Source organism: Bos grunniens, chromosome 16 (genome assembly GCF_055505025.1).
Source record: "Bos grunniens cultivar Pamir isolate PY7600 chromosome 16, Bosgru_T2T1.0, whole genome shotgun sequence".
In the NCBI taxonomy this organism is placed as follows: Eukaryota; Metazoa; Chordata; class Mammalia; order Artiodactyla; family Bovidae; genus Bos; species Bos grunniens.
In genome coordinates, this window is record NC_141180.1 from 28,968,482 (window position 1) to 28,992,189 (window position 23,708).

Below are 23,708 nucleotides of genomic sequence, written 5' to 3' on the forward strand. Positions count from 1 at the left end.
CAGTGCCTGTCACAAAGCCCACTTTCTGCACTATTTGGGGAGGGACTCAAGAAAGAGAGTAGAATTTTGACAAAGATGAGAAGAATGGGTCCGAGGAGAAGGTAGAAGATGTTGGGGACACGGCGACTGGAGTCTAACCATCCCAGGGTCCCCAGGGGAGGTCATCTCAGGGCCTAAGTCACGGAGTAAGTTGGAGGAATGTCCTGAACACAGATCCTATGACTTGAGGGTGAAGAACTCGGCACATTTATCCTGGAAGACAGATTTAGGGAGAGACATGACAGCCTTCTCAAATATTTAAAGGGCTGTCTCGTACGAGAGAAATAAAACTTGTTCAATGAGCTCCAAGTAACAGAACTGAGCTCAGGGGCCAGAAATCTCAAGGAGATAGATCTCAGCTGAATTTGAGTTCTGCAATAATTGGAACTTTCCAGAGAAAGCATGGACTTTGGACTTTAAAAGGATCAACAGAACAATAACAGAACAGAGGTCCCCTCCTCTCTGAAAACAGGGGAAGGGGGAGGCTGGGGTAAATATTTACACCTGAATTTCTGTTCATTTGATGTTTGCTGTTTGTCTAGGAAATGGATTTAAAAATGCAAAAAGAAGACATTTTAAATAATAAATTAAATGATGCACTGGCCATGCTAGAAAAGGCTCAGAAAACAAAGATGGCTGAAAGTCTGAAAGCAGAGAACCTCACCATGAAATTAAATGAAACATTAGCTGAACTGGAAACTGCCAAGACGAAAATGGTAAGTCAGTGCCTTCCAGGGAAGGCAGAATTCTCCCTTTGACGCAAGATCACGATGCCGTGTGTGGTTTAGACCAAGGGTTCTCAGCCTCTGTACTGTTGATGTTCTGGGTGGGTGACTCTCATGGGGAGTTGGGGGGCTGTCCTGTGCATTTTAGGATGCGCAGCAGCACCCACTGAGCTCCACCCAGAAGATGCCAGTGGCACCCTACCCCAGATGTGACCACCAGAACTGTCTTCTGACTTTGCCACATCTCCCCGGTAGGGGGGGAGGGGGAGGGGAATCACCCCCTGTTGAGAGGCATTAATTTAGTATGAAAGGTAGACAGAAGCTATAACACCCTTTTTCTAGGGCCTTCTGAGATGATGTAATTCAGGCTATTCCCAGGATCATACAGAGCAGCCCTGGAGTTTAGGGGCCAGTGATGATTCCATAGAATTTAAGATAGCCTTTTTCAATTTTAGCTTGACCTTCAAGGCCCTTCATCATCAGGGCTCAATATTGCAATGACCTGTCATTCATACATTTAACCGGCAGGTCCGTGGACAAGGACATAATAAGGACTGACCTGGCAGAGGGAAGTAGAGAGGGACTAGGCTTGGAGACAGCAGCTCAGGGGTGTGGCATGTGGTGGCCATTCCCAAGGTCCTGAATCACAGGACCTGGACATTCGGGGTAGCAGAGGAGTGGGGAAAAGGAGTTGCTATGGAGGGAGTTACCAGAGAAATGGCAGGACTTGCTAACTGATTGACAGTTAGCTCCTGAGGAGAGGGAGTCCCGAGGAGAGGGAGGAGCCAAGGAGGCAGGCGAGCTTCCAGCCAGGGCACCATGGAGGGGGGCGGTGATGGCACATGGGGTTGCTGGAAAGATAGAGGTTGGGCTGGGGGATGGGGGCAGGTCTCTTGTGGGAGAGGGACTGTCTCCTGGAGAAGATAAAGCATTCAGACTGAACCGAGGGTAGGGGTATCAAAGTTCAAAAGTTGCCCAAACTTTTAGTGACACATTAGATTTGGGGCAGGAAGTGAGACATGAAGCCTAAAGTTGGAAGAGAGCCTCGGTGGAGTGATGGTTGAAGGAGGGGGCGTGTGTGAGCATCTGGGGCAGAAAATGTCTGCATCCGGAGGAGAAGAGAGGCCCATCGTGTTAACAAGGAATGGAGAGCGAGAAGGATGACATCATCCCGAGAGCGGGAGAATGACATCATCCAGGTGGCAGGAGACCTCATCCTGAGAGCAGAGGAAGGGGTGGGGGGAGTGGGAGGGGAGCAAGGATGAGGCACTGAGACTCAGGTGTACGGAGTGGCTGCAAGAGGGGAGGGTAGTCATGGAAAGGGGTGTGACTCACCATCAGGAGGCCACTGGTAACTTTTGTTTTTAAGAAATACAAATTTATTCACTTTTTCTTATAAAGTTGTTCACTCATTAACTCAGCCAGTACTTATTGAGCATCTGGGTCTAGATGCTGTGGCAGGGATCTGGGCTCTGATGCTGTGGGCATATCGGTAAATAAGAAAAGGTAAGTTTCTGTCCTCGTGGAGTTTCCATTCTAGTGGGAGCAAGAAATAAAGACATGAGATGGTTCACATGGTAATAAGTGCCTCAGGGAAAATAAAACAGGATGATGTCTTCTTTAGATAGGCAGTCCAGGAGGACTTCTCAGAGGAGGTGACATTGGAGCTGCAGCCCAGCACAGCTGGGAATTTTTTCACATGGAATCAGCCTTGTGAGGAGCTGGGGGAGGAGTGTATGGGCAGAGGGAACAGCACATGCAAAGGTCCTGGGGCAGGCAGAGCTCAGTGCCAGTGGGTGCAGAGGGGCCGTGTCGTTCCTGTTCTCGTCGTCTTACCCAGCTCCCAAGGTCACAGGAACCATGTCTGTTTCCCCAGATCATGATGGAGGAGCGGATGCAGCTGCAACAGCACAGAGTAATGGCCCTCCAAGAGGAGCAGGAATCACAGAAGCACGAATTTGAAAAACAAATCATGGAATACAAGGAACAAATCAAGCAGCACTCCCAGACGATCGTGAGCCTCGAGGAAAGACTCCAGAAAGTGACCGAACACCACAGAAAGATAGAAGGAGAGATCGCCACGCTGAAGGACAATGACCCAGGTCAGTCCAAAGAGACGCCGAGGGAACCTTAGCGTTCAGGGTGGGTCCTGATGACCGTGTGGGTCCCTCCAGGCTGATGGACAAGAAGAAGTCTGCGTCTCATTTTAAAAGCCCCTCTATTTCTGGAGGCCCTGTCCTTGTTGCACTGCAAGGTTAGGTGCCCTCCAGGCCCAGGTTCAGCAGAAGTAACACGATGAACAGAGACAGGCTTTGTGCCGAGCCAGTCAGCCAGGGAGCAGCACAGGCTGCTGGGGCTGTGAGTGGTGTCAGAACACACGATGGGAATCGTCCTTTCCCCATGGAAGCATCCCGGGCAGGGCCCTTTCAAAGGCATCTCTCTGCCATCAGCAATTTGCGGCTCTGTCTAATGCTTTTTCACAACCAGCTGGGGTTTATCTCTTTTTTTTAAAAAAAAAAAAAAAAAGCCTGAAGAAAGAACTCAGAGTTGTGAGCACTTATTTGCCCTGAATGACCACGGGTGACAGATAAAAGTAAAGACAGTGAGCTCTTGGAGAAGAGTTCTGGCAGTAGGGGCCTCGGCCTAGGGTTTCTCATCCTGAGCGTTGATATTGCCACGTGGGCTAAATCAGCTTCCCCGGTGGCTCAGCAGTAAGGAATCTGCCTGCCAGTACAGGAGATGTGGGTTCAGTGCCTGAATCGGGAAGATCCCCTGCAGAAGGACCTGGCAACCCACTCCAGTATTCTTGCCTGGGAAATCCCATGGACAGAGGAGCCTGGAGGGCTACAGTCCATGGGGTCGCAAAGAGCGGGACACAACTGAGTAACTGAGCAGGCACATGGAATGCAGCGCTCTTTTTTGGGACTTTCCAATGCACTTAGGGTGTTGAGCAGTGTCCCTGGCCTCTACCCACTGCATGCCCGCCCCCCACTCCAGTGTGACAGCCAAAAATGTCTCCAGACATGGCTAAACGTCCCCTTAGGGGTAAACTCACTCCTGGTTGAGAACCGTGGTCCTAGTCTCAAGCCAGCTGGACAGGCTGTCAGGACTCACCTCATGGATACATTCATTCAGCACGCTTAGCTGAGCAGCTCTTGTGTCCTGAGCTCATTCTAGACACTGGGAGTTCAGCTGTGGACCACCAGGCGGCATCCCTACAGTTTGCCAGGTCACTGCCCTGACACGGGACGCGGCATGAACAGGGCACCACGGCAAGAGCAGGCTGGGACTCGGTTCCTAGCCCAGGCCCAGCGCAGAGGGAGGGTGTTCCAGCTCAGGGCACCACGGCAAGAGCAGGCTGGGACTCGGTCCCCAGCCCAGGCCCAGCGCAGAGGGAGGGTGTTCCAGCTCAGGGCACCACGGCAAGAGCAGGCTGGGACTCGGTCCCCAGCCCAGGCCCAGCGCAGAGGGAGGGTGTTCCAGCTGGGACACTTCTTTTGTCACCCCAGACTTAGATCCGTGCCTGCAGTCAAGCAGATGTTCCATAAGCATCTGTTGAACAAATAAACGAGCGAGTGAACTGAGGATGGGGGCAGAGGCAGAAACTGGAAGGCAGTGGGCTGAGGAGTAACTGGGGGGTGAGCACAGGACGAGACTCTTATCTGAGTGGAGAGCAGGAAATGGGGCAGGAGGTGTGACCCAGGGAGGGGTTAAGGCTCTACCTCTCACCCCTTAACAGAGTGGTTACCAGCAGGTCCCAGCAATGCTGTGCTCACTTCCGCAGCTGTCAGTGGTATCAGTGGGTGTTAATCGCTTCAGTTGTGTCTGACTGTTTATGACTCTATGGCTTGTAGCCCACCAGGCTCCTCTGTCCATGGGATTTCCCAGGCAAGCACACTGGAGTGGGTTGCCATTTCCTCCTCCAGGGGATCTTCCCGACCCAGGGATCAAACCCATGTCTCCTGCATTGGCAGGCGGATTCTTTACCACTGAGCTACCTGGGAAGCACCACCACCTCAGAGAGTAGCTGGAAAGATGTCACAAGCTCATGCATGGGGGAAGGGCAGCCTGTGACACAGAACACATGGTGTTTCACATTAGGTGGAGAGGGCTGGGGGTGGAGGGAAGGATTGTCAGTTGAGGTTTGCTCTGTTGATAAGCAAAGGGGAAGGAAAATATCTCTTGCCTGAGGACTGTGATGACGCTCACGTGTCCCTCTGATTCAGCCCAGGAGGGGGACGCACAGCCGGACCCTGCAACAGCACCTCTAGGGGAGAGCAGCTCCAAAGATGCAATGTGCGACCACCTGATGTGAGTACTGGATGGGACTCCTGCTTCTGGTCACATTGTCAGAATCTGACAAGAGTTGAGTCTGTGCAGTCCTTGCTGCTGGTTGAGTTTCTCAGTCCCTTTAGTAAGTCACACTGGTGTCATGGAAAGATCTGGGTAGATCTAAGTTCAAATCCTAAACTCAACACTCTCCAGGTATGTAGCCCCAGGCAGGTCATGTCCCCTCCTGTGCCTCAGCACCCCCGGCTTGTGAGATAAGGAAGCACATGAATGCCAGCTAATGTTACTACTTAGCTATTTTCCCCAAAGACCTACCTGAGGCAAGCCCATTTTGGGGTTTCAAAACAGTGGAAGCCGTTTGGTGGAGTGGGGGCCCAGAGAGGGTTAAAAGTTAAGAGGTTAGACTAAATGACCTTGAAGACCCCTCCCAACCCAAAGGTCCATATCTGGAGCCTCAAAGAAGTGAAGTGATATTACTCAGTTGTGTCCGACTCTGTGTGACCCCACGGACTGCAACCCACCAGGCTCCTCTGTCCATAGAATTCTCCAAGCAATACTGGAGTGGGTAGCCATTCCCTTCTCCAGGAGATCTTCCCAACCCTCAAAGAGCTGACAATTTCCAGAGAAACAAAACCCATGGATGGGAAAGATCCTGAAAGACACTGCCAAGCATCATACAAAGCAGAAGGTGGTAACATGATGCAGAGAAAGGATTCAGAAAGTTTCTCAAAGAAGGCAAGCCATCAGCCTGAGCCCTGCCCCATATACCAATTACCAAAGTCTCATGTCACACAGGTTTTACCCCAAGAAGGCAATGACAGACAGACTCTCAATCTCCATGTTCTGAAAAGTTTGTCTCCTCCTGTAAAGTTCATGTCTCCTCCTAAACTCTGTAAAGAAAACAGTAGCCATGACCTGGAAAAGAATCAGCATCAAGTTGTTCTCTGGTTCACTTCCTTAATGATGGACACACTCGACACAAAGTCTCATCCTCAAGTTGGAAAAGTCACAGCCAAGGAGATTAGATAGACAGACAGACATGTATGTGTGTGTGTGTGATCCATTCCAGTGATCACCAATCTTTTTTTTTTCAATTTTCACATGCAGCCTGCAAGTATTTTGCTTTATTCCATAATAAACACAGACACCACCTTCAAAGGTCTATATAAGAGGAGGCTGTAGTTCAAAAGACTGTGAATACAAATGAAGTGACACTAATACCTGCCCAGAGACTCAGTCATGTCCGACTCTTTGTGACCCCGTGAACGATAGTCCATGGAATTCTCCAGGCCAGAATACCGGAATGGGTAGCCATTCCCTTCTCCAGGGGATTTTCCCAACCCAGGGATCAAACCCAGGTCTCCCACATTGCAGGTGGATTCATTACCAGCTGAACCACAAGGGAAGCCCAAGAATACTGGAGTACATAGCCTATCCCTTCTCCAGCAGATCTTCCCAACCCAGGAATCGAACCTGGGTCTCCTGCATTGCAGGCAGATCCAACCAGTCCATCCTAAAGGAAATCAGTCCTGAATATTCATTGGAAGGACTGATGCTGAAGCTGAAGCTCCAATACTTTGGCCACCAGATGTGAATAACTGACTCATTAGAAAAGACCTTGTGCTGGGAAAGATTGAAGGCAGGAGGAGAAAGGGCTGACAGAGGATGAGATGGTTGGATGGCATCACCAATTCGATGGACATGAGTTTGAGTAAACTCCGGGAGTTGGTGACGGACAGGGAAGCCTGGCGTGCTGCAGTCCATGGGGTCGCAAAGAGTCAGACATGACTGAGCAACTGAACTGAACTTAACTGAGAGACTCAATCTCTAAACCCCCTTTGCAGTGTTTCCTCTTGCCCCAACACACACATGCACATACACACACATGCACGCACACACACACCACACACACAAACACACAATATGCTTCTCTCAGGGCTGGGATGTCTCATACATGCTCATAAGGCCCTCAAGGTCCCTCTCCCACCATCACCTTGGGCCCCTCCCATGAAACATCACCTCCCAGTCAGCCACCCTGATCATTTTAATCCCAAAGACACACTCTCTGGGGTGTGGGACCAAGGACCTGCCCTCATCCACCTCTCTGTGTCCCCCGCTTAGTCCTCTGGGCCCCCGGAGCCCCTACATCCCCAAAGGGTCACTTGAAGACCACCCACCCATGTGGTCCCTCTTCTCTCCATCAGGAATTAAAAGAAGCTGGTGAAAGCACAGAAGCCATACTGTCCTCTTCTCTTTCTTTTTCCTCATCCTCGAAGAATCCCTGAACCCACACACACAAAAATAGCCTCCCCTCTTCTTTGCGCCAAAGATCGAAAGTCCATGAGAGCATTGGTTCCTGCTGACAGACGGTTGAGCAGGAAGAGGTGTCCTTTTGATATCAGTTGTATTTCAGCCTCAGAGCAAACCCAGCCAGGATCCTTTGTTCTGTCTCCAAGTGTTTCTTTATAACAAAGGCGCATCAAAACGGATTCTTGTTTTGAGAACTTTTCAAGAGTGTGCTTATCACCCTTGCTGGGGGTGGCATCATCCCCAGATTGGACCATCACTGATGGAGGATCACATTGCCTTTGTACTTTTCCCCTTCCAGGCACTGGAGCATCACCACAGAGATGGAGCTGAACTGACTTGGTCTGTTTTTTTATGTGTGTGAATTTCAGAGAGGATTTATTGACTGCTCAGAAGGAGATCCTGTCTCAGCAGGAGATCATCATGAGGTTAAGGAAGAACCTGACTGAAGCTCATAACCGAATGTCAGACCTGAGAGGTTTGTACAATTGCCTGTGTTTCTCAATTTCCCAACCCACTTTGAGAAAGGAAAGAAATGGGTCTTTGGGGTTGGAAGGCCGGGCATTTAAACCCTGCCTCGACCTGCTGTCCTGGGCCATCACAGCACTTGTAACTCAGGATCAGCAAAAGCTGCGGGTACTGAACTGATTCCATTTGATATGGGATCACAGGGAGCATTCTCACATGGCTCCACACCTCTGAGTAGAAATGCAGCTTTCTGTTTCGGGGAGAATCTCTGTTGACCACAGAGGATTTGTCTGTAGGAGCAAAGGCTTGGAGGTCATCCATGGGCCCCCTCACTTGGCAGGCCAGCCAGCACAAGTCCTAGCGCCCACCAGCTTATGGACCTAGAGTAAGTGTACCCTAGGTCTCTCCTGCCTCTGATGCAAAAACACTCGCCACACATCTGCCTGTTGGGCCTCCTCCTGTCCCTCACGTCGACATCAGGACCCACCTAGAGTAGGGGCAAGATAGCTCTGAGGTCTGTTCTCTTCCGGATGGGCACAAGTCTGGCTGAATATTCCTACTTGGCTCCTCTTCTCCACAGACTTATTTCTGCCTCCCTTCTTCTTGCTTGTTAGAGCTGCCTCTTCTTTCCCATCCCTAACTTCCATTTAGCCAAAGGGCAGGAGTCGGGAGGTATAATTAGGTTTAGGAGGGGGTGGAGGGAGGGTGAAGACTATTCCTTTTATCTGGTCCATCTCAAGCCCTGTGTATCCCAGACCTTCAGTTGTGTTTACTCCCTGTGTCTGGACCAATTGATGTCCCCAGGACTTTTATAGCAGGATTTTTCAAAGAGGGGTTTCCCCCTTCCAAGATATGAGAGCTTGCGGCAGAAAGGCTAGAATCGGGAGGCATTGGACCCAGTTCTGGATCTGCTATTTATTAGATGGGTGACTTTAGACAAGTCCCTTGACCTCTGTGAACCTCGGTTTCTGCACCTGTGATGTGGGGCTGTTACTAGGAATTGCCTTGTAGGGTTGCTATGAAGATCCAAGACAACGTAGGGGTCTTAGTTTGGATTTTCCCAGAAGCAGACCCCGAGACCAGAATTCCACTGCAGGTGGTTTATTTGAGAGATGATCCAAGGGAAAACAGCAATGGAAGGGAAGTGAGACAGGGAAGGGAAGAAAGCAGATAAAGAATTGCCATGCTGTCTGTCATCAGGCACAGTGGGGGACAGAGCTTAATTCTGCCAGGGAGGGGGTGATGCTGGGGAGCAATGTGGTCACAGCCCTCTGAGTGCCACCTGGACGGGGAGGGGGCTGGGCTGTGTGCTCCAGCCTGTCTCCACTGGGCCTCAGTTGGAGGCTGTTGCCTCTGGCAGACACGTGAGCAGAGCTGTCTCCAGAGGGCTCAGAAGCCTCAGGCAAACAGATGCAGAAGCAGGCTGCTGAAGGTGCCCTAAAATGCCACAGGCACACAGGCCCTGACAGCTGGGGCCAGGCGGGCGGCACACAGGCTGCCTCGTGGCGCCGGCGCTCATCGAAAGGTGATGCTGGTGGGCGGTTTCGTTGGTTTTTTCTTTTTTTTGCAAGAAGACTTCCTGGCCGTTACTGAAGCCCCCTGAGAATTCCTGGAGGGTGAACCGCCTCATGGTTCTTGGAGGCCTGGCAGATCTGCTATGGCCCTCCAGGAAACCCAAGGCAGGAGACCCCACTGCCAACAGCTTGCATGTATCCCCCAGGGGAACTGAACGAGAAGCAGAAGATAGAACTGGAGCGGAACGTGGCACTGGTCCAGCAACAAAGCAGTGAGCTAAGCGTGCTCAAGGACAAGATGGTGCAGATGACCGGCCTGGTGGAGAAGAAGGACAAGGAGCTGGAGGTCCTCAAGCAGGCTCTCAGGTGGGTGGGAAGGCCTGCACAGCAGGTGTGGGGAGCCCAGGCATACCCAAGTACCCAGGGAGCCTGACATAGAGAGAGGAAGGGCTCAGTCAATGATGGTTAAAGAGTTGAATGAATGAGTAGATGAATGAGTGAATGACATATGTTTCATTGCTTCACAACCTCATCATTTAGAACTTTGCTCAGTTCTGAGCCTTCAGAGATTCCTGCCCAGTATTTCAGATAAGTCTCAGTTTAAATGCGGCTTCCTCCAGGAAATCCTCCTTTACTCACCCTCACCAAACGTAGCCAAGGGCTCCTGCTCTGCCCAGGATCCCTCAGTCCCTGCATGTCACCTGATCTAACACTTCTCACACAGCCAGGCTACTCCCACCTGTTGAATTGTCTGCCTTCCCCATGAGGACCCCTTGTAGACCTTGCCTGCTACTGACTCCCCACCATTCACACAACGCCTGGCATGTAAAGGAACTTGATAAATGCTGACTGAACAAAAGTGTAAACTGGATGTCAGCTTAAACTAAATATATTGTTGTTCTGCGAGTTTGTCTATGAAACATATGTGAGTTTGCATTTTCATCCATAGTTTATCCATATTTTGATATAAGATTAATGTTTTCTCCAAGAAAGTTTGAATAAAATTGATGTCTCATGTGTAACCCGTAGCTTCATTTGCTTCATGGTTCATGGCCAAAGTGGATTCACACTGTGGTTAAAAGTACAGGCTCCAGGCCCAGGCTGCCTGGATTCAAAGCCAGGTGCCTTCACCTATAAGCTCCATGACCACAGGGAAATTGCCGTGTCTCTTTCCTGGTGTAAAATGGGGCAAGGAGAGTCCCTAGCTCATGGGACTATTATGAGAAATAGAAGGGTTGACAGATACCAGGTGTTAGAAATAGCAGACAGGCACTAAGTGAAGTTGCTCAGTCGTGTCCGACTCTTTGCAACCCCATGGACTGTAGCCCACCAGGCTCCTCGGTCCATGGAATTCTCCAGGCAAGAATACTGGAGTGGGTTACCATTTCCTTCTCCAGGGGGTCTTCCCGACCCAGGGATCAAACCCGGGTCTCCTGCATTGTAGGCAGACGCTTTACCATCTGAGCTACCAGGGAAGCCCAGACAGGCACTAAATGCCCCCATAAATGCCACAGCAGGTATCCTGCAGACCCAGTGCAGGAGGCAAGAATGGAGAGGTGCCTGCTTCCCTGGTCACTAACCAACAAGCTCAATTATCTGGAAACCCTCAGGCAGGAGCTTGAAGGCTCCAAGACTTCGGCTCCCTGTAAACATGGAGTCCCTTTCCCACTTCTGCTTGTGAGTACAAAGGTAATTTGTGGTTCCCAAACCTTGTGCGGCCAGCCACCCTCCTGCTCAGTGACTCATCTTCTCTGCCCCCAGGGCCTCCCAAGAGAAACAAAAACTCCAGCTGCACAAGGAGAAGGAACAGAAGCCCAGAAACACAACCAAGATGTGTGACATTTCAGTGCAGATAGAACCAGTCCACACTGATAATTTCTTGAGCAGCCAAGAGGTGAGTACCTGCCCCATCCCCGGGGGCATCTAGAAAGATAAGCTAAGAAAGAGCCTGATGGAGGCTTTCTTTGCTTTTGAAAACATCTTCATTCTAAGTTCCAAAAGCATGACTTGCTTATGTGAAATGTATAAAGTTATCATCAGCTGGGCACAGGTACCATCAGCCCTCTTCCTCACAGAAACCACCACACGCTCATACAGTCAGCGGTTGAAATTCAGGCTTGGAACCCATCTGCCTGTGTTCCGATCCTGCTCCTCCACTCAGAAACCCTGCAACCTGGTACCAATTCCCTCGTCTGGAAAGTGGGCATAATGCCAGCCACCCCATCATGGGATTCTTGAGAAACAAATTTAACTTACACACACAAACATGTACAAGCTTACATATACATATATTTATTTGATAGACTTTTTTTTCAAAATACAGTCTCAAACCATATTTATTCTGCAACATTTCTTTTTTCCCACATAATACTATTTCATGGGCATATTTTCAAGTAAATGTACGTGAAGATCTTCCTCATGCTTTTGTTTGTCCCAAGTTGGAAATTGTATTTTTGAGGCAAACATACCAAATGATTTGGAAATTTTCATCCCCAAGGCCCAGCGTGTGGGCTGGTTCGACAGTGGTGGGCACATGGGGCGGCACCCATCCTCTGCTGTCAGACGGGGATGCCCACCCCCCCACCCTAAGGCAGCAGCTGCTGCCCCTGTCACAAGTCTGACAGCTGTGACTCCCTGGCCCTGTGCTAGGGACTCGCAGGGCCATTTCCATTGAATTCCATCACATCCCTTTTATCCAGCCAGTCGCCTGTTGATGGATATTTGTTTCTGCTTCCACACATTGCTGTAGTTAATATCCTTGTGAAAGTGAAAGCGTTAGTCGCTCAGTCGTGTCCAACTCTTCGCGACTCCATGAACTGTAGCCCACCAGGCTCCTCTGTTCATGGAATTCTCCAGGCAAGAATACTGAAGTGGGTTGCCATGCCCTCCTCCAGGGGATCTTCCAGACCCAGGGATCACACCCAGGTCTCCTGCATTGCAGGCAGATTCTTTACTGTCTGAGCCACCAGGGAAGCCCTAAGTATGTAGAACAGATTCCTAGGTGTGATTCTGAGATGTCCAGGGGACATCCTAAATTAGGCCTGAAAGGGCTCAAATGCTAGGCCATTTATGCTCCGTGGCTGACTTGATGATCTCTGCCCAGAGGCCTTGGCACGCCTGGAAGTCCCAGCCAGGCAGTGCACAGGGATCACATCATCGATGGAGAACCGTGCCTTCATCCCGTGGTCCTGTACGGTGGCTCCCACCTGTCCCTGTGGTGGGTGGTCGTGCTCCCTGTGATCCGTCGTTGGCTGACTGTGGGCACGGCACTTCCTCGAGGCCCCGGGTTTCCTGGAGTCCAGGGATCTCCTTTCTCCCTTCGCTTTATGAAACTAGAGACCAGGGCGTTTCAGTAATGTGCTTTGGACTTTCTCTTGGAAACAGGGCCAAATGTGTCGGCTTGCCTGCCTGCTTCCTCAAAGATGCCTTTCCCCTGCCAAACAGCAGGGAGCCAAGGCCGCACGCAGTGTGAAAGAGAGGGCTCAGTGGCCCTGCCGGCTGGCCCTGGCTCCCGTCACCATCCAGAGACCTTTATAGCAGCAGCGTCTCCTCCTTACTACGGCAGCCCAGCCATGGGGCTGCAACCGGTTCTGCAGCTGTGAGCGCCCAAGGCCGGAAGCAGGTCTCGTTCCTGTTGAAATCCAAGCTCTTAGTGCAGGACCTGGCCTATGTTAGTTCACACGTTCAGCAACTATTGGGCACCTGCTGTATGCCAGACCCTGTGCTGGGCACAAAGCAGGATGCTCAGGGTTCCTGGCCACAGAAGACTCCCTCTGACTCTCCTGTGTTTGCTGGGAAGGATCGTTGACCAAAGGCCCTGTCTCAGTTTCTATGATGACAAGTATTAGAGGAGGATGGGGGAGGGAGGCTGCAAGATCAAAGGAAAAAAGGCTTTTTTTCTTTCTCAAAACAGCCTTCCACACTCAGTCTACTTCCTGCTTTCTAAACCAGAGTGGGTCAGAGGGCTTAAGAGTTGTATGAGAAAGAATCTCCATCTTCTCTAAATAAACAAATTCCCAGAAGGGCCATGAGTAAGGGTCACGTCGGGCTCAGCCGAGCTCTCCAGGCAGAGGAAATGCTGTCACCAAGCCTGGCGGCTGCCCCACCCCCAAAACCAGCCACCACGTCCTCTCCACCCTCCAGCACGTGTGCACATGCACAGCATTCCTGGTGTTCACTCCCAGGGCAAACATATGCCCTCAAAGAGAGGGAGGCTGGTGTAGAAACAGCCCCGGAAGTGGACCAGCCGAGCAGGCTGAAAGCCGGCTGGAGCCAGATCAGGGTCTAGTGACGCCCTACTAAGTGCAGCCCCCTTCTCTCAGGGCTGAACCTTGGTCCCAGCAGGAACTCTGGGGCAGGCCCCTTCTGGCTCCATATTTACGGAGTCCCTACTATGCTCGGGCACAGGGCTGAGCTTTGGGAAAAGCACGGCCTACATGGGAGACCAACTGTGTCCTCACAGGGCCCGTGCGTGCGTGCGTGCTCATTTGCATGCGTGCATGCTCAGTTGTATCCGACGCTTTTCAGCCCCATAGTCTATAGCCTGCCAGGCTCCTCTGTCCAGGGATTCTCCAGGCAAGAATACTGCAGGGGTTGCCATGCCCTCCTCCAGGGAATCTTTCCGACCCAGGGGATCGAATCCACACCTCTCACATCTCCTGCATTGGCAGGTGGGTTCTTTACCACTGGCGCCACCTGAGAAGCCCCTCCTCACAGGGTCCACATTCTGAAAAAGGAAAGAGGCGATAAACAAGGCGACGTCTAACAAAATGTCCAGCGAGGGTGAGCCCTCCAAGGAAGGATACAGCAGGACTGGGGCTGAGTAGCACAGGGGCAGGGGCTCTTTGGGACAAGGCAGTAGGGAGGCCTCTGCAGGAGGAGATGGGGAGCAGAGCCTGAATGAAATGAAGGAATGAGTGGTGGGGGCCTGGAGGGGAGAAGAGACCCCAGGGAGGACCTGCTAGGTCTCTCTAGACCAGCCAAGAGCCCATCCATGCAATTCCCCCTAGCAAATATGAGACCATCATCCTTACTACCAGCTAAGCACCGAAAAATGTCCCTCCAGGACTTTCCTGGCAGTCCAGCGGTTAAGACTCCATGTGTCCACGGCAGAGGGCATGAGTTTGATCCCTGGTCAGAGAAGAGACTGGACCAAAAAAAAGAACCAAAAAGTACCCCCTTCAGGAGTGAATTTGATGTGATTGTTCAAAGATGAGAACAGAATGACAAGTGGAAACCCAAACTGAGAAGAATATTAGAGAAAAAGAAAGAAAGAAAACATGGCGAGGAAACACAGAGGGGATCTCTTATTTATAGTGATGCTAAGTCAGTAGGGAAGTTGGAAATCTTCCTAGATGTGACTTTGTATTTGAAATGAAATATTTAAATTCTCTGCTGAAGCCCCTTAACAGTATTTTCCAGGGTACTAAATGACGGGGTTTCTGCTAATCCATGAATTGTTCATGTTTCCTCAAATATAAGAGAGAGATTCCGATCCCTAACAAAGCCACTGTCTGCACCTTTCTGGCCACAGGAGCAGTCCTTCAGTGATCTAGGGGCCAAATGCAAAGGGTCCCGACACGAGGAGGTCATTCAGCGTCAGAAAAAGGCCTTATCTGAGCTTCGTGCGCGAATTAAAGAACTTGAGAAGGCCGGCTCCTCAAGTAAGTTCCCCCCTTCCTAGTGGCCCCTTCTGTGCTGAGCCATGGGCCCCAGACCTGAGGGTTCCCTGTGGGGGCTAACCAGGATCACTGTCTTCTATTCTTATCATTTCGTAAGTGAAAAGATGTAGTTTTTTTTTTAAAAGAAGAAGATGAGTGGGGGGGAGGGGGGAAGATGGGCAGACATGATCTCAAAGTCAAGAGCAGGCCTTGATACTAAATAAACAGGATTTCATGAAAAACTCGTAACATTGTCCTTCTTTTTCATATTTCACTATGGCCCATTGGAAACTTTTGCATAGACTGATGGTGTTCAAGGATCAACCTTGGGGAACTTCCTAGATAAATACCCTGTTTAGAGGGAATGGGGCTCTCAAGAAACAGAGCTTGTTGCTGGGTGGAGCACTGAGCCAGGCCCCAGCAGCCTGGATTCAAGTTCCATCCTCCTACCTGTGGCCAAAGGTTCACCCTCAGAGCCTCAGCCGTGTGAGGCTGCAGCCTCATATTAGCTGTGTGACCTTGGACAAGTCATTTCACCTCTCTGGGCCTCAGATTATGAGGGTTAGTACTGGCCCATGGTAAGCGTCCAGTTAACAGCAGCTGTGATTTTTTTACATCCAGCGACTTCTTCCTGAACCTTTCTTTTGAGTCTAATAAATTATTTCTTTTTTTAGATCCTAAGGACCACATGGATGAATCATTTCTAGACTTAAAGACTCTTGGGATGGAAAAAAACGTCCAGAAAATATTGGATGTAAAACCTGATTTGCCAGCTTTCTCACGAGTAGAGAGCCGAGTGGTAATTTACCTCTGCAGTGACTGACACGTGGTGAGGGTGGGCCTGAGGGCAGGTCTGTCCAAGTGCCCTGGCATCACTGGTTCAGGGTCAGATCCTCCCTGTTAGCCTAGCGTCTGGATCGATCAGTCAGTGCCTAGCATTACCAGTGGTCCAGTGTTTGAACAGAAAGGAGGCTTTCAAATGTACAGAGCAGGATGTATCATCACACTGATGTTGGCCAGGTCAATCTCTGGGCCCTCCTTTTCATATCATGTGTTATATTCTGCAGAAAATATTCAACAAGCTATATAACATGATGCCATGAGTTTGCCTAAAATTTGCTTCTTTCTGTAAACTCAAAAACCCGAACACAGAAAAGGTAGCAGAAGGGAGCCATGATGATTAAGAAGACACCACAGTTCTAGAATCAGAGACCTGCCTGTGTCCTAATCCCAGCTCTGCAAACCAAGTGACCTTGGCAGGCTCTTAACCTTTCTGGGACTCCATCTCCCAGCTGTAAAAGGAGATAATTGTGTAAAGTGCTTATGCCAGTGCCTAGCTCATAGTGAGCACTTAATAGATGATACTTGTGATTATTATTAAATAGTATTTCAATGGTATTATTCAAGAAAGCCTTCCTTCCTTAGGGGGCTTTGTTTGATTTGCCCAGATTTGCAGAAGTAATTTGATTGTTAGGTGGAAGGTGTTTGATTGGGCATTTGATTGACACATGACAATGGACAGCTCAGGTTAGCCTTAATCAGAGGACCTGCTGGGCATGGTTTGCTGCCACAGCTGGATCCAAACCATCCTTAGGCTGTTGGAAGAAATAATTAAAATCATTCAATCTCATTTTCTACACATTTGCTAGATGTGTGAATCTTCAGAAATGTGTTGCTTTGAGACTTCCCTGGCAGTCCAGTGGTTAAGACTTCGCCTTCCAATGCAGGGGGTGCAGTGTTTGATCCTTTTTTGGGGAGCTAGGATCCCACATGCCTCAGGGCTAACAAACAACATAAAACAGAAGCAATATTATAACAAATTCAATAAAGACTTTAAAAAAATGATCCACATCAAAACAATATTTTAAAAAAAGAATGAAAGAAAGAAACGTGTTGGTTTTCCTGCTAAGAGCAAACCCTCCTCTGAGAGTAGAAAGGGAGGGACCATCTCCAGGTGGGGAGCTCAGCTGGATCCCATATCCTGATCCTGCTTCCAAGATTTGCCTTCTTGGCAACAACCCCTCATCCCACCACTGACACGACAGAGCAGGAAACCTCCAAGGCTGGCAGTAATTAAAAGGAGAGAAGGAGCAGGAGAAAGAATAGCTGAGCAAAGGCAACAGGACTCCTGTTTTTCTGAAGCTTATCTTCTCAGCCTCGGTGCTACCGATTTTTTGAGCCAGGTAACTCTTTACTTGGGGGACTACCCTGTGTGTCACTGGTTGTTCAGCAGCATCCTTGGCCTCTACACACTAGATGCCAGTAGCAGTTGTGACAACCATCACAATGTCCAGGCATTGCTAAATGTCCCAGGTAAAGGGAGAATGCACAGTCATCCCCAGTTAAGAACCACTGGTCTAGAGGAAAGACAGACAGTGACCAAAGAGCGGGACTAATGTGTCATTTCAAGAAAAGTTATACTCTTAAGGGATGGGAACAGAGCTGTAAGAAAGCAGTTCACAGAGGAATCAGACTAGAATAAAAAACAGCTAGAAGGGGGCGACAGTGAATGAGATAGCTGGATAGCATCATCAAATCAATGGACATGAATCTGAGCAAACTCCAGGAGACAGTGAAGGACAGGCAAGCCTGGAGTGCTGCAGTCCATGAGGTTGCAGAGGTGGACATGACTTAGTGATTGAACCACAACTGTCAAGTTATTCTTTAGGAACTTTCCAGTTCTTCGGTTATTCTTTGGGTTTTTCTTCTGGATGTAGAAAATCATAATGAATACCAAGAGAGAGTTTTTATTTCTTTTTTAATTTCAGCCTCAAAATGGCCTTTCCAGCTCAGGGTCCATCATGGCCACCAATAAATTAGGGAAAACAGATGCAACTGAGGCTCTGGATCTCAGTGAAAAGCTGGTATGTACACCTAGCATCAGTCCCCCTCCTGTCCAAACCCACAACCCCCTCAGGCATTGTTAACCACCAGATGGCTTAACTAAACATCAACCCTACGTAGATATTTAGTCATTATTACAGCTCTGCGAGACCCAGTTGCTATCCCAGCATGGGTTGGAAATTGCATAGTTGAATTCCTTGGAAAACTGGGTAGCAAGAATAAATGTTTCTATCTGTTGTCATTTTCCCCCTGGTTCTCAAAAAGGCGTAGCGTAAATGGATGCGGGGAACATGAAAGTCGGATTAAAAGCCCCAATTGTACTCCTTTCCAAAGCATGTGTTCCCTGTGATTGCAGAAAATGAATGAAACAGAATTAGACACTTGCCTCCTTATTAAAGGGCTTCCCAGGTGGCTCAGTGGTAAAGAATCTGCCTGCCAGTGCAGGAGATGCAGGTTTGATCTGTGGGTTGGGAAGATCCCCTGGAAGAGGGCATGACAACCCACTCCAGTATTCTTGCCTGGGAAATCCCATGGACAGAGGAGCCTGGCAGGCTACAGTCCATGGGGTCGCAAAGAGTCAGACACGACTGAGCGACTGAGCACAGCACACACACTCCTTATTAAAGCAGCCACCAGTGGTGGTGGATCAAGCCTCTTACCTGCAAAACGCTTTTTCGTAGTACATGGATATGAGCAAAACACTCGGGAGTCTGATGAACATCAAAGATATGTCAGGTCATGTGTCCATGAAACACCTCTCCCCCAAAGAGAGGGAGAGAGTCACCCAGCTTCGACAAAGAGACCTCGATATGGTGTTCGATAAGATCACCCAACTCAAGAACCGGCTGGAGAGAAAAGAGGAGCTTTTGAGAGGATACGAGAAAGACATTGAACAGCTCAGGTAAGGCCCATGTCCCTGCAGAAAGGCCTGGACCTCCATTCTCCAGGCTAAACCTCAGGGCAGCAGCAGACCTCTGGACCAAGACAGGAGGACAGAGGTCTGGGTGTGCAGGGCAGGCGGGATCATGACTCAGGGTCTGATGGAGGCGAGTCCTCTGGGCCAGAAAGCAGCAGTTAAAGTGTGCTGTATTTTCTTAAGGGGTAAGGTGCACCTTTTATGAATGTGTCTGATATTTCACCATGTGTGTGCTTTTCATAATTCCTTCTTATTTTCAGTAGTATCAGTTCCCTGACCCTCCCTGGGAAATTGGGAGGGGCTGGTAATATAACCTGTGTCAGCTTCATGCCACACTTACACAGCCCATGAGCTATTTATACTGCCCTCTAGTCCCCAAACTCCATCCTTCTCTCCCACTTGTAATGAAACCGCTAAGTTAGGCAGACACAGAAGTATCTTGAGAATCTCCCAGGGCAGGGGCATTGCTGGTAAGTGAGAAAGATGAGGGGAAAGGAGACTTTGTCTCTCCCGTGTGCTCAGGCAGAGCAAAGTGTCGGTTCAGATGTACCAGTCACAGGTGGCCAAGCTGGAGGACGACATCTACAAAGAGGCCGAAGAGAAGGCGCTGCTCAAGGAGGCCCTGGAGCGCATGGAGCAGCAGTTGCACCAGGAGAAGAGGGTCAACAGGGCGATCAGGCAGCAGAAGGTGAGTGGTGCCTGCTTGGAGCAGAGTCTCTGAGGCTGCCCCTCTGCCCCCTTTGGAAATGGCCAGCTGAGGTCCCAGCGGGATCTAGGCAGTACAGGAGGCATTTACTGATGCAAAGGAAAGTGGCAGAATAGCTTTAGCATCAGACAGACCTAAGTTTAGACTGTAGCTCTTCCATTTACTGTGTGACTTCAGGCAGGTTTCTTAACCACTCTGAGACTCAGAGTCTAGCTTGTCTGTATTTTCTTTCTTTCTTTTTAATTTAATTTTTAATTTTGTATTGGAGTAGAGCTGATTTACAATTTTGTGTTAGTTTCGGGTGCACAGCAAAGTGGTTCAGTTATACATACACATATATCCGTTCTTTTTCAGATTCTTTTCCCAGATAGGTTATTATAGAATATTGAGTAGCATTCCCTGTGCTATACACGGGTCTCTGTTGATTATCTCTTTTATATATGGTAGTGTGTATGTGTTAATTCCAAATGCCTACTTCATCCCCCCTCCACCTTTCCCCTTTGATAACCATAAGTTTGTTTTCAAACTGTGAGTCTGTTTCTGTTTTATAAATAAGCTCACATGTATCTGTTTTTGAGACTCCACATACAAGTGATGTCATCTGATACTTGCCTTTCTCTGTCTGCCTTACTTCACTTAGTGTGGTACTCTCTAGATCCATCTATGTTGCTGCACATGGCATTATTTCACTCTTCTTATGGCTGGGTAACATTCCACTGTATATATGCACCACATCTTTATCCATTCCTCTGTCGGTGGACATTTAGGTTGCTTCCATGTCTTGACTGCTGTAAACAGTGCTCTCTGAGACTCAGAGTCCAGCTTGTCTGTATTTTTTTTAACTTTTGATAATTCATGTATTTTACCTCGTTCTTTCCATTTCTAACTATTTTTCTGCCAGTTTTATTGAGGTGTAATTGACACTGTATTGAGTTTAAGGTATACAGCATAATGATTTGACTTCCATGCCACATGAAGCAATTGCCACAATAAGCTTAGCAAACGTCCTGAATTTTTTAAAGTGGTGTCTATTGTTCTTACTTTCATTGCTCTGCCAGGTGCAAGGGATACACAGATGAATAAGTTCTCTGAGAATAAAGATTTTCAACTTGCTATTCTGAGTACCCAGAGAATAGTAGACACCCAATAAATATTTGGTACATGGATGGATGGAAGGACAGGTGGATGGATAGATGGATGGATGGGTGGATGGAAGGACAGGTGGATGGATGGATGGATGGATGGATGGATGGGTGGGTGGATGGGTGGATGGATGGACACCAGATCAGTGGATCAGTACGTGTTCAGGTAGATGAATGATCAGGTGGATAGAGATAGATGAATGTCCTTGAAGGACATATTTTTCAGTGCAGAACATACAGGTAAAGAGCTGATTTCAGGCTGACTTAGTGGGGTAAGGGCTCTGTTCAGATCCAGAGAAGGGTACTTGGCTCAGGAGGGTACTAGAGCATTCAGGAAGTGTGTTCCAAGTGCTGACATTTGTTATGAATTGCAAAGGAGAGTTGGAGTTTGTCCACCAAAGGGATGGACAGGTGTGCATTTAAGGCTGTGGGAGCCACAGAGGAAAGGCATGAGGGTGAGGGATTTGCTTCCTGGCATGAACTTGGTAAGAGCATTGACTTGAGAGACCAAGACTGACACTCAGGCTGGTGATCCAGCTAAAAGAGGCCACCTCCTCCCCTCATCCTGCTATCTCATCTATCACATGGCACAAGACTCAGTGGGTCCTGGGGTCAAATCCCCCTGCTTACTGTGTGACCTTGTGCAAATCAGTCCCCCTCTCTGAGCCTCACTTTCCTCATCAGTGAATGGGAGCTAAGAGCACCTGCCTTGCAGGATTGTTATAAGGATTGAATACAACACAGGTAACCCTTCCTATCCAAGCTCTCACTGTCTGAACTCAAGACCAAACGGTTTCCGATGCCCAGGTACACCTGTCCAGGCTCTGAAGCATGCAGCTCAGGGCCTGGGACTCAGCAGGTGGATGAGGCTGTCTGCCCTGTGGCCAGCCAACTGCGCAGGTGGCCTCTGAAGTGAGTGCTGCCCCAGACCCAGTAGAGTCTGCTGCCAAAAGTCCCCATACACATCGAGACAGGCATGGGCAGCACCTGAAAACCAGCTCCAGAAGCTCGCTGTAACCCTGTGCCTGCACTGCAGTCAGTAGGGGGGTCTCTGGTCTTCTTGGCAGTTAACACCCATGAACGTCCACTCCTGTGGTCAGCAGCATGTCACTAGCCCAACTGGGCACCGGCACAGCGACTCCTAAATAGATCAGACTCTCCCTGGTCCTTCACTCTCACCTAAGGTCGAGCAGATCTCCAGGCAGGCATCAGGCAAACAGGAAAAACTACCATAGCCCCCATCTCTTCATGATATCTGCAGGCATTGGGCTCCACTCATGCTATGCAGCCATGATCAGGGTTATTAATGCCTCTGGTAGCCCTGCCTGGTTGTCATGATGATCCCCATTTTACAGATGAGGAAACTGAGGCTCAACGAATTAAAAAAGAGACTTGTCCAAGTTCATAGAGTAGCTGGTAGTTCACAGAGTCTTGTTAGTTGCTCAGTCATATCTGACTGTTTGCAACCCCATGGACTGCAGCCTGCCAGGCTCCTCAGCCCATGGGATTTCCTAGGCAAGAATACTGGAGTAGATTGCCATTTCCTTCTCCAGGGGATCTTCCTGACTCAGGGATCGAACCCAGGTCTCCTGCATTGCAGGCAGATTCTTTACTGTCTGAGCTACCAAGGAAGTCCCAAGTAGAGCCTTTACCTAGCCCCAGATCTCTCTAGTCCTAGGTCCTGCACTCTTTGCAGGTCTGGCCCCCAGTTGCCTCCTTTTACCCGTTAGTATTTCTAAATTGGAGCTGTGTATTTTTGCACACATGCTTGTGTGTATGCCTGTGAGTATGTGCTGTGTGTTTGTATGTGTGTGTATTTGTGAGTGTGTTGCCTACATGAGCTCTAAGGAGGCCAGGCCTTAGAAGCTCATAGAAGGATGTCTTTCTCAACCAAGAGCTGATGGTCAGATGAATTCCTTGCAAAAGGCTGTCCTCCATTCTGCAAACTTTCCAGGCAGGAGGTTTCCAGACATCAGGCTCTCTAGCTTATAGCCCCAGAAATGAAAGTGGCTGCTGTCCTGCTCTGAGGGAGCCCGGATGTGGTGTTTCTAGTGCTCACCGTTCTGAATTAAACATCACAGACCTCAGTCTGCGTGTGTCACGGGGCTGCCTCAGGCAGAGGACAGTTTCCTTTCACACCAAGCAATGCCAGGGAGAGCTGGGCCACTGACAGAGTTCTGACTTTCCCTTTGATGTGCCCTCTAGAGAGCTCACCCCTCCCTGAGGCATCCCCCGAGCCCCAGGGCTTGGCAGGCGAGGCCCCAAAGCAGAGACACCAGACCACAGAATGGGACAGCAAAGGACCCAAAAAAGGCCATTGTCATGTACTGAAAACCTGAGGATTTACATAATCAGGCTTCACATGCATTATTCATGGGCTGCCTCATTCATACACAATGCAGGGGACGTGCCAGCCTGTTTGGCGCTAGATATCCTTCAGCAGAGAAGGGTCTGAAATGGCCAAGCTGAACCTGTGTCAGGGTCCCCAGAAGAGCTAGAGCTAGGAGCTTTAAAATTCGTGAAATTCACAACTGGAGAAAAGATGTACATGAACTACAACCACAGTCATGGCATCGCCAATGATATCATTTACTGAGCACTTTGAGTATCATTTACTTTACTTTATCATTTACCAAGGGGCAGGTACCTGCTCCACACCGGACAGGCTTCACCTCTCCCATCAACCCCACAAGGGAAGCTGGTGAGCATCAGCCCACTTGAGAGAGGGGAGGGCTGAGTTGACAGAGGGCACCACTCCCTGGCTGCTCAGCTGCAGAAACAGGATTCCCTCCCACCTGCTGCCCTCTCCAGCCCAGGTTCACTTTCCCACACCCCTTCCTTCTGCGTCTCCCTTACCCGGGTGCCTGCCTTGTATTTCTCTCACCATTGCTCCCAGAGTATTCACTCCAGGACTCGGGTTTGCATTTGAGGCTTCTTATTACTATGTCATCAGAAATCCCTGTTTATCAGGAAGGAAAAAATAATAAACTTTACAGTTTTGCTGGATTCTAAAGGGCACGTGTATACATTCGTCTTGGCATCAGTTCCTTCCAGGGAGTATGTCTTCATTGTTTTTAAGTGGAAATTAACAGAAAAT

At 49.4% G+C, this 23,708-nt stretch overlaps 1 protein-coding gene across 25 annotated transcripts in view; it reads left to right on the forward strand.

Moving 5' to 3' along the window:
• FHAD1 (forkhead associated phosphopeptide binding domain 1) overlaps positions 1-23,708 on the forward strand; it is a 166,035-nt gene that overhangs the window by 132,641 nt on the left and 9,686 nt on the right. For 13 of the 25 annotated variants that reach the window (XM_086343810.1, XM_086343812.1, XM_086343813.1 and 10 more), the window contains 11 exons: positions 582-755; positions 2,641-2,866; positions 4,991-5,075; positions 7,733-7,839; positions 9,550-9,709; positions 11,105-11,237; positions 14,877-15,006; positions 15,678-15,802; positions 17,772-17,867; positions 18,528-18,748; positions 19,286-19,451. In XM_086343810.1, coding sequence (XP_086199936.1) covers positions 582-755; positions 2,641-2,866; positions 4,991-5,075; positions 7,733-7,839; positions 9,550-9,709; positions 11,105-11,237; positions 14,877-15,006; positions 15,678-15,802; positions 17,772-17,867; positions 18,528-18,748; positions 19,286-19,451 — 1,623 coding nt within the window. The remainder of the gene's footprint in view (positions 1-581; positions 756-2,640; positions 2,867-4,990; positions 5,076-7,732; positions 7,840-9,549; positions 9,710-11,104; positions 11,238-14,876; positions 15,007-15,677; positions 15,803-17,771; positions 17,868-18,527; positions 18,749-19,285; positions 19,452-23,708) is intronic. The other 12 variants (XR_015143258.1, XR_015143257.1, XR_015143262.1 and 9 more) reach the window with 3 other exon arrangements.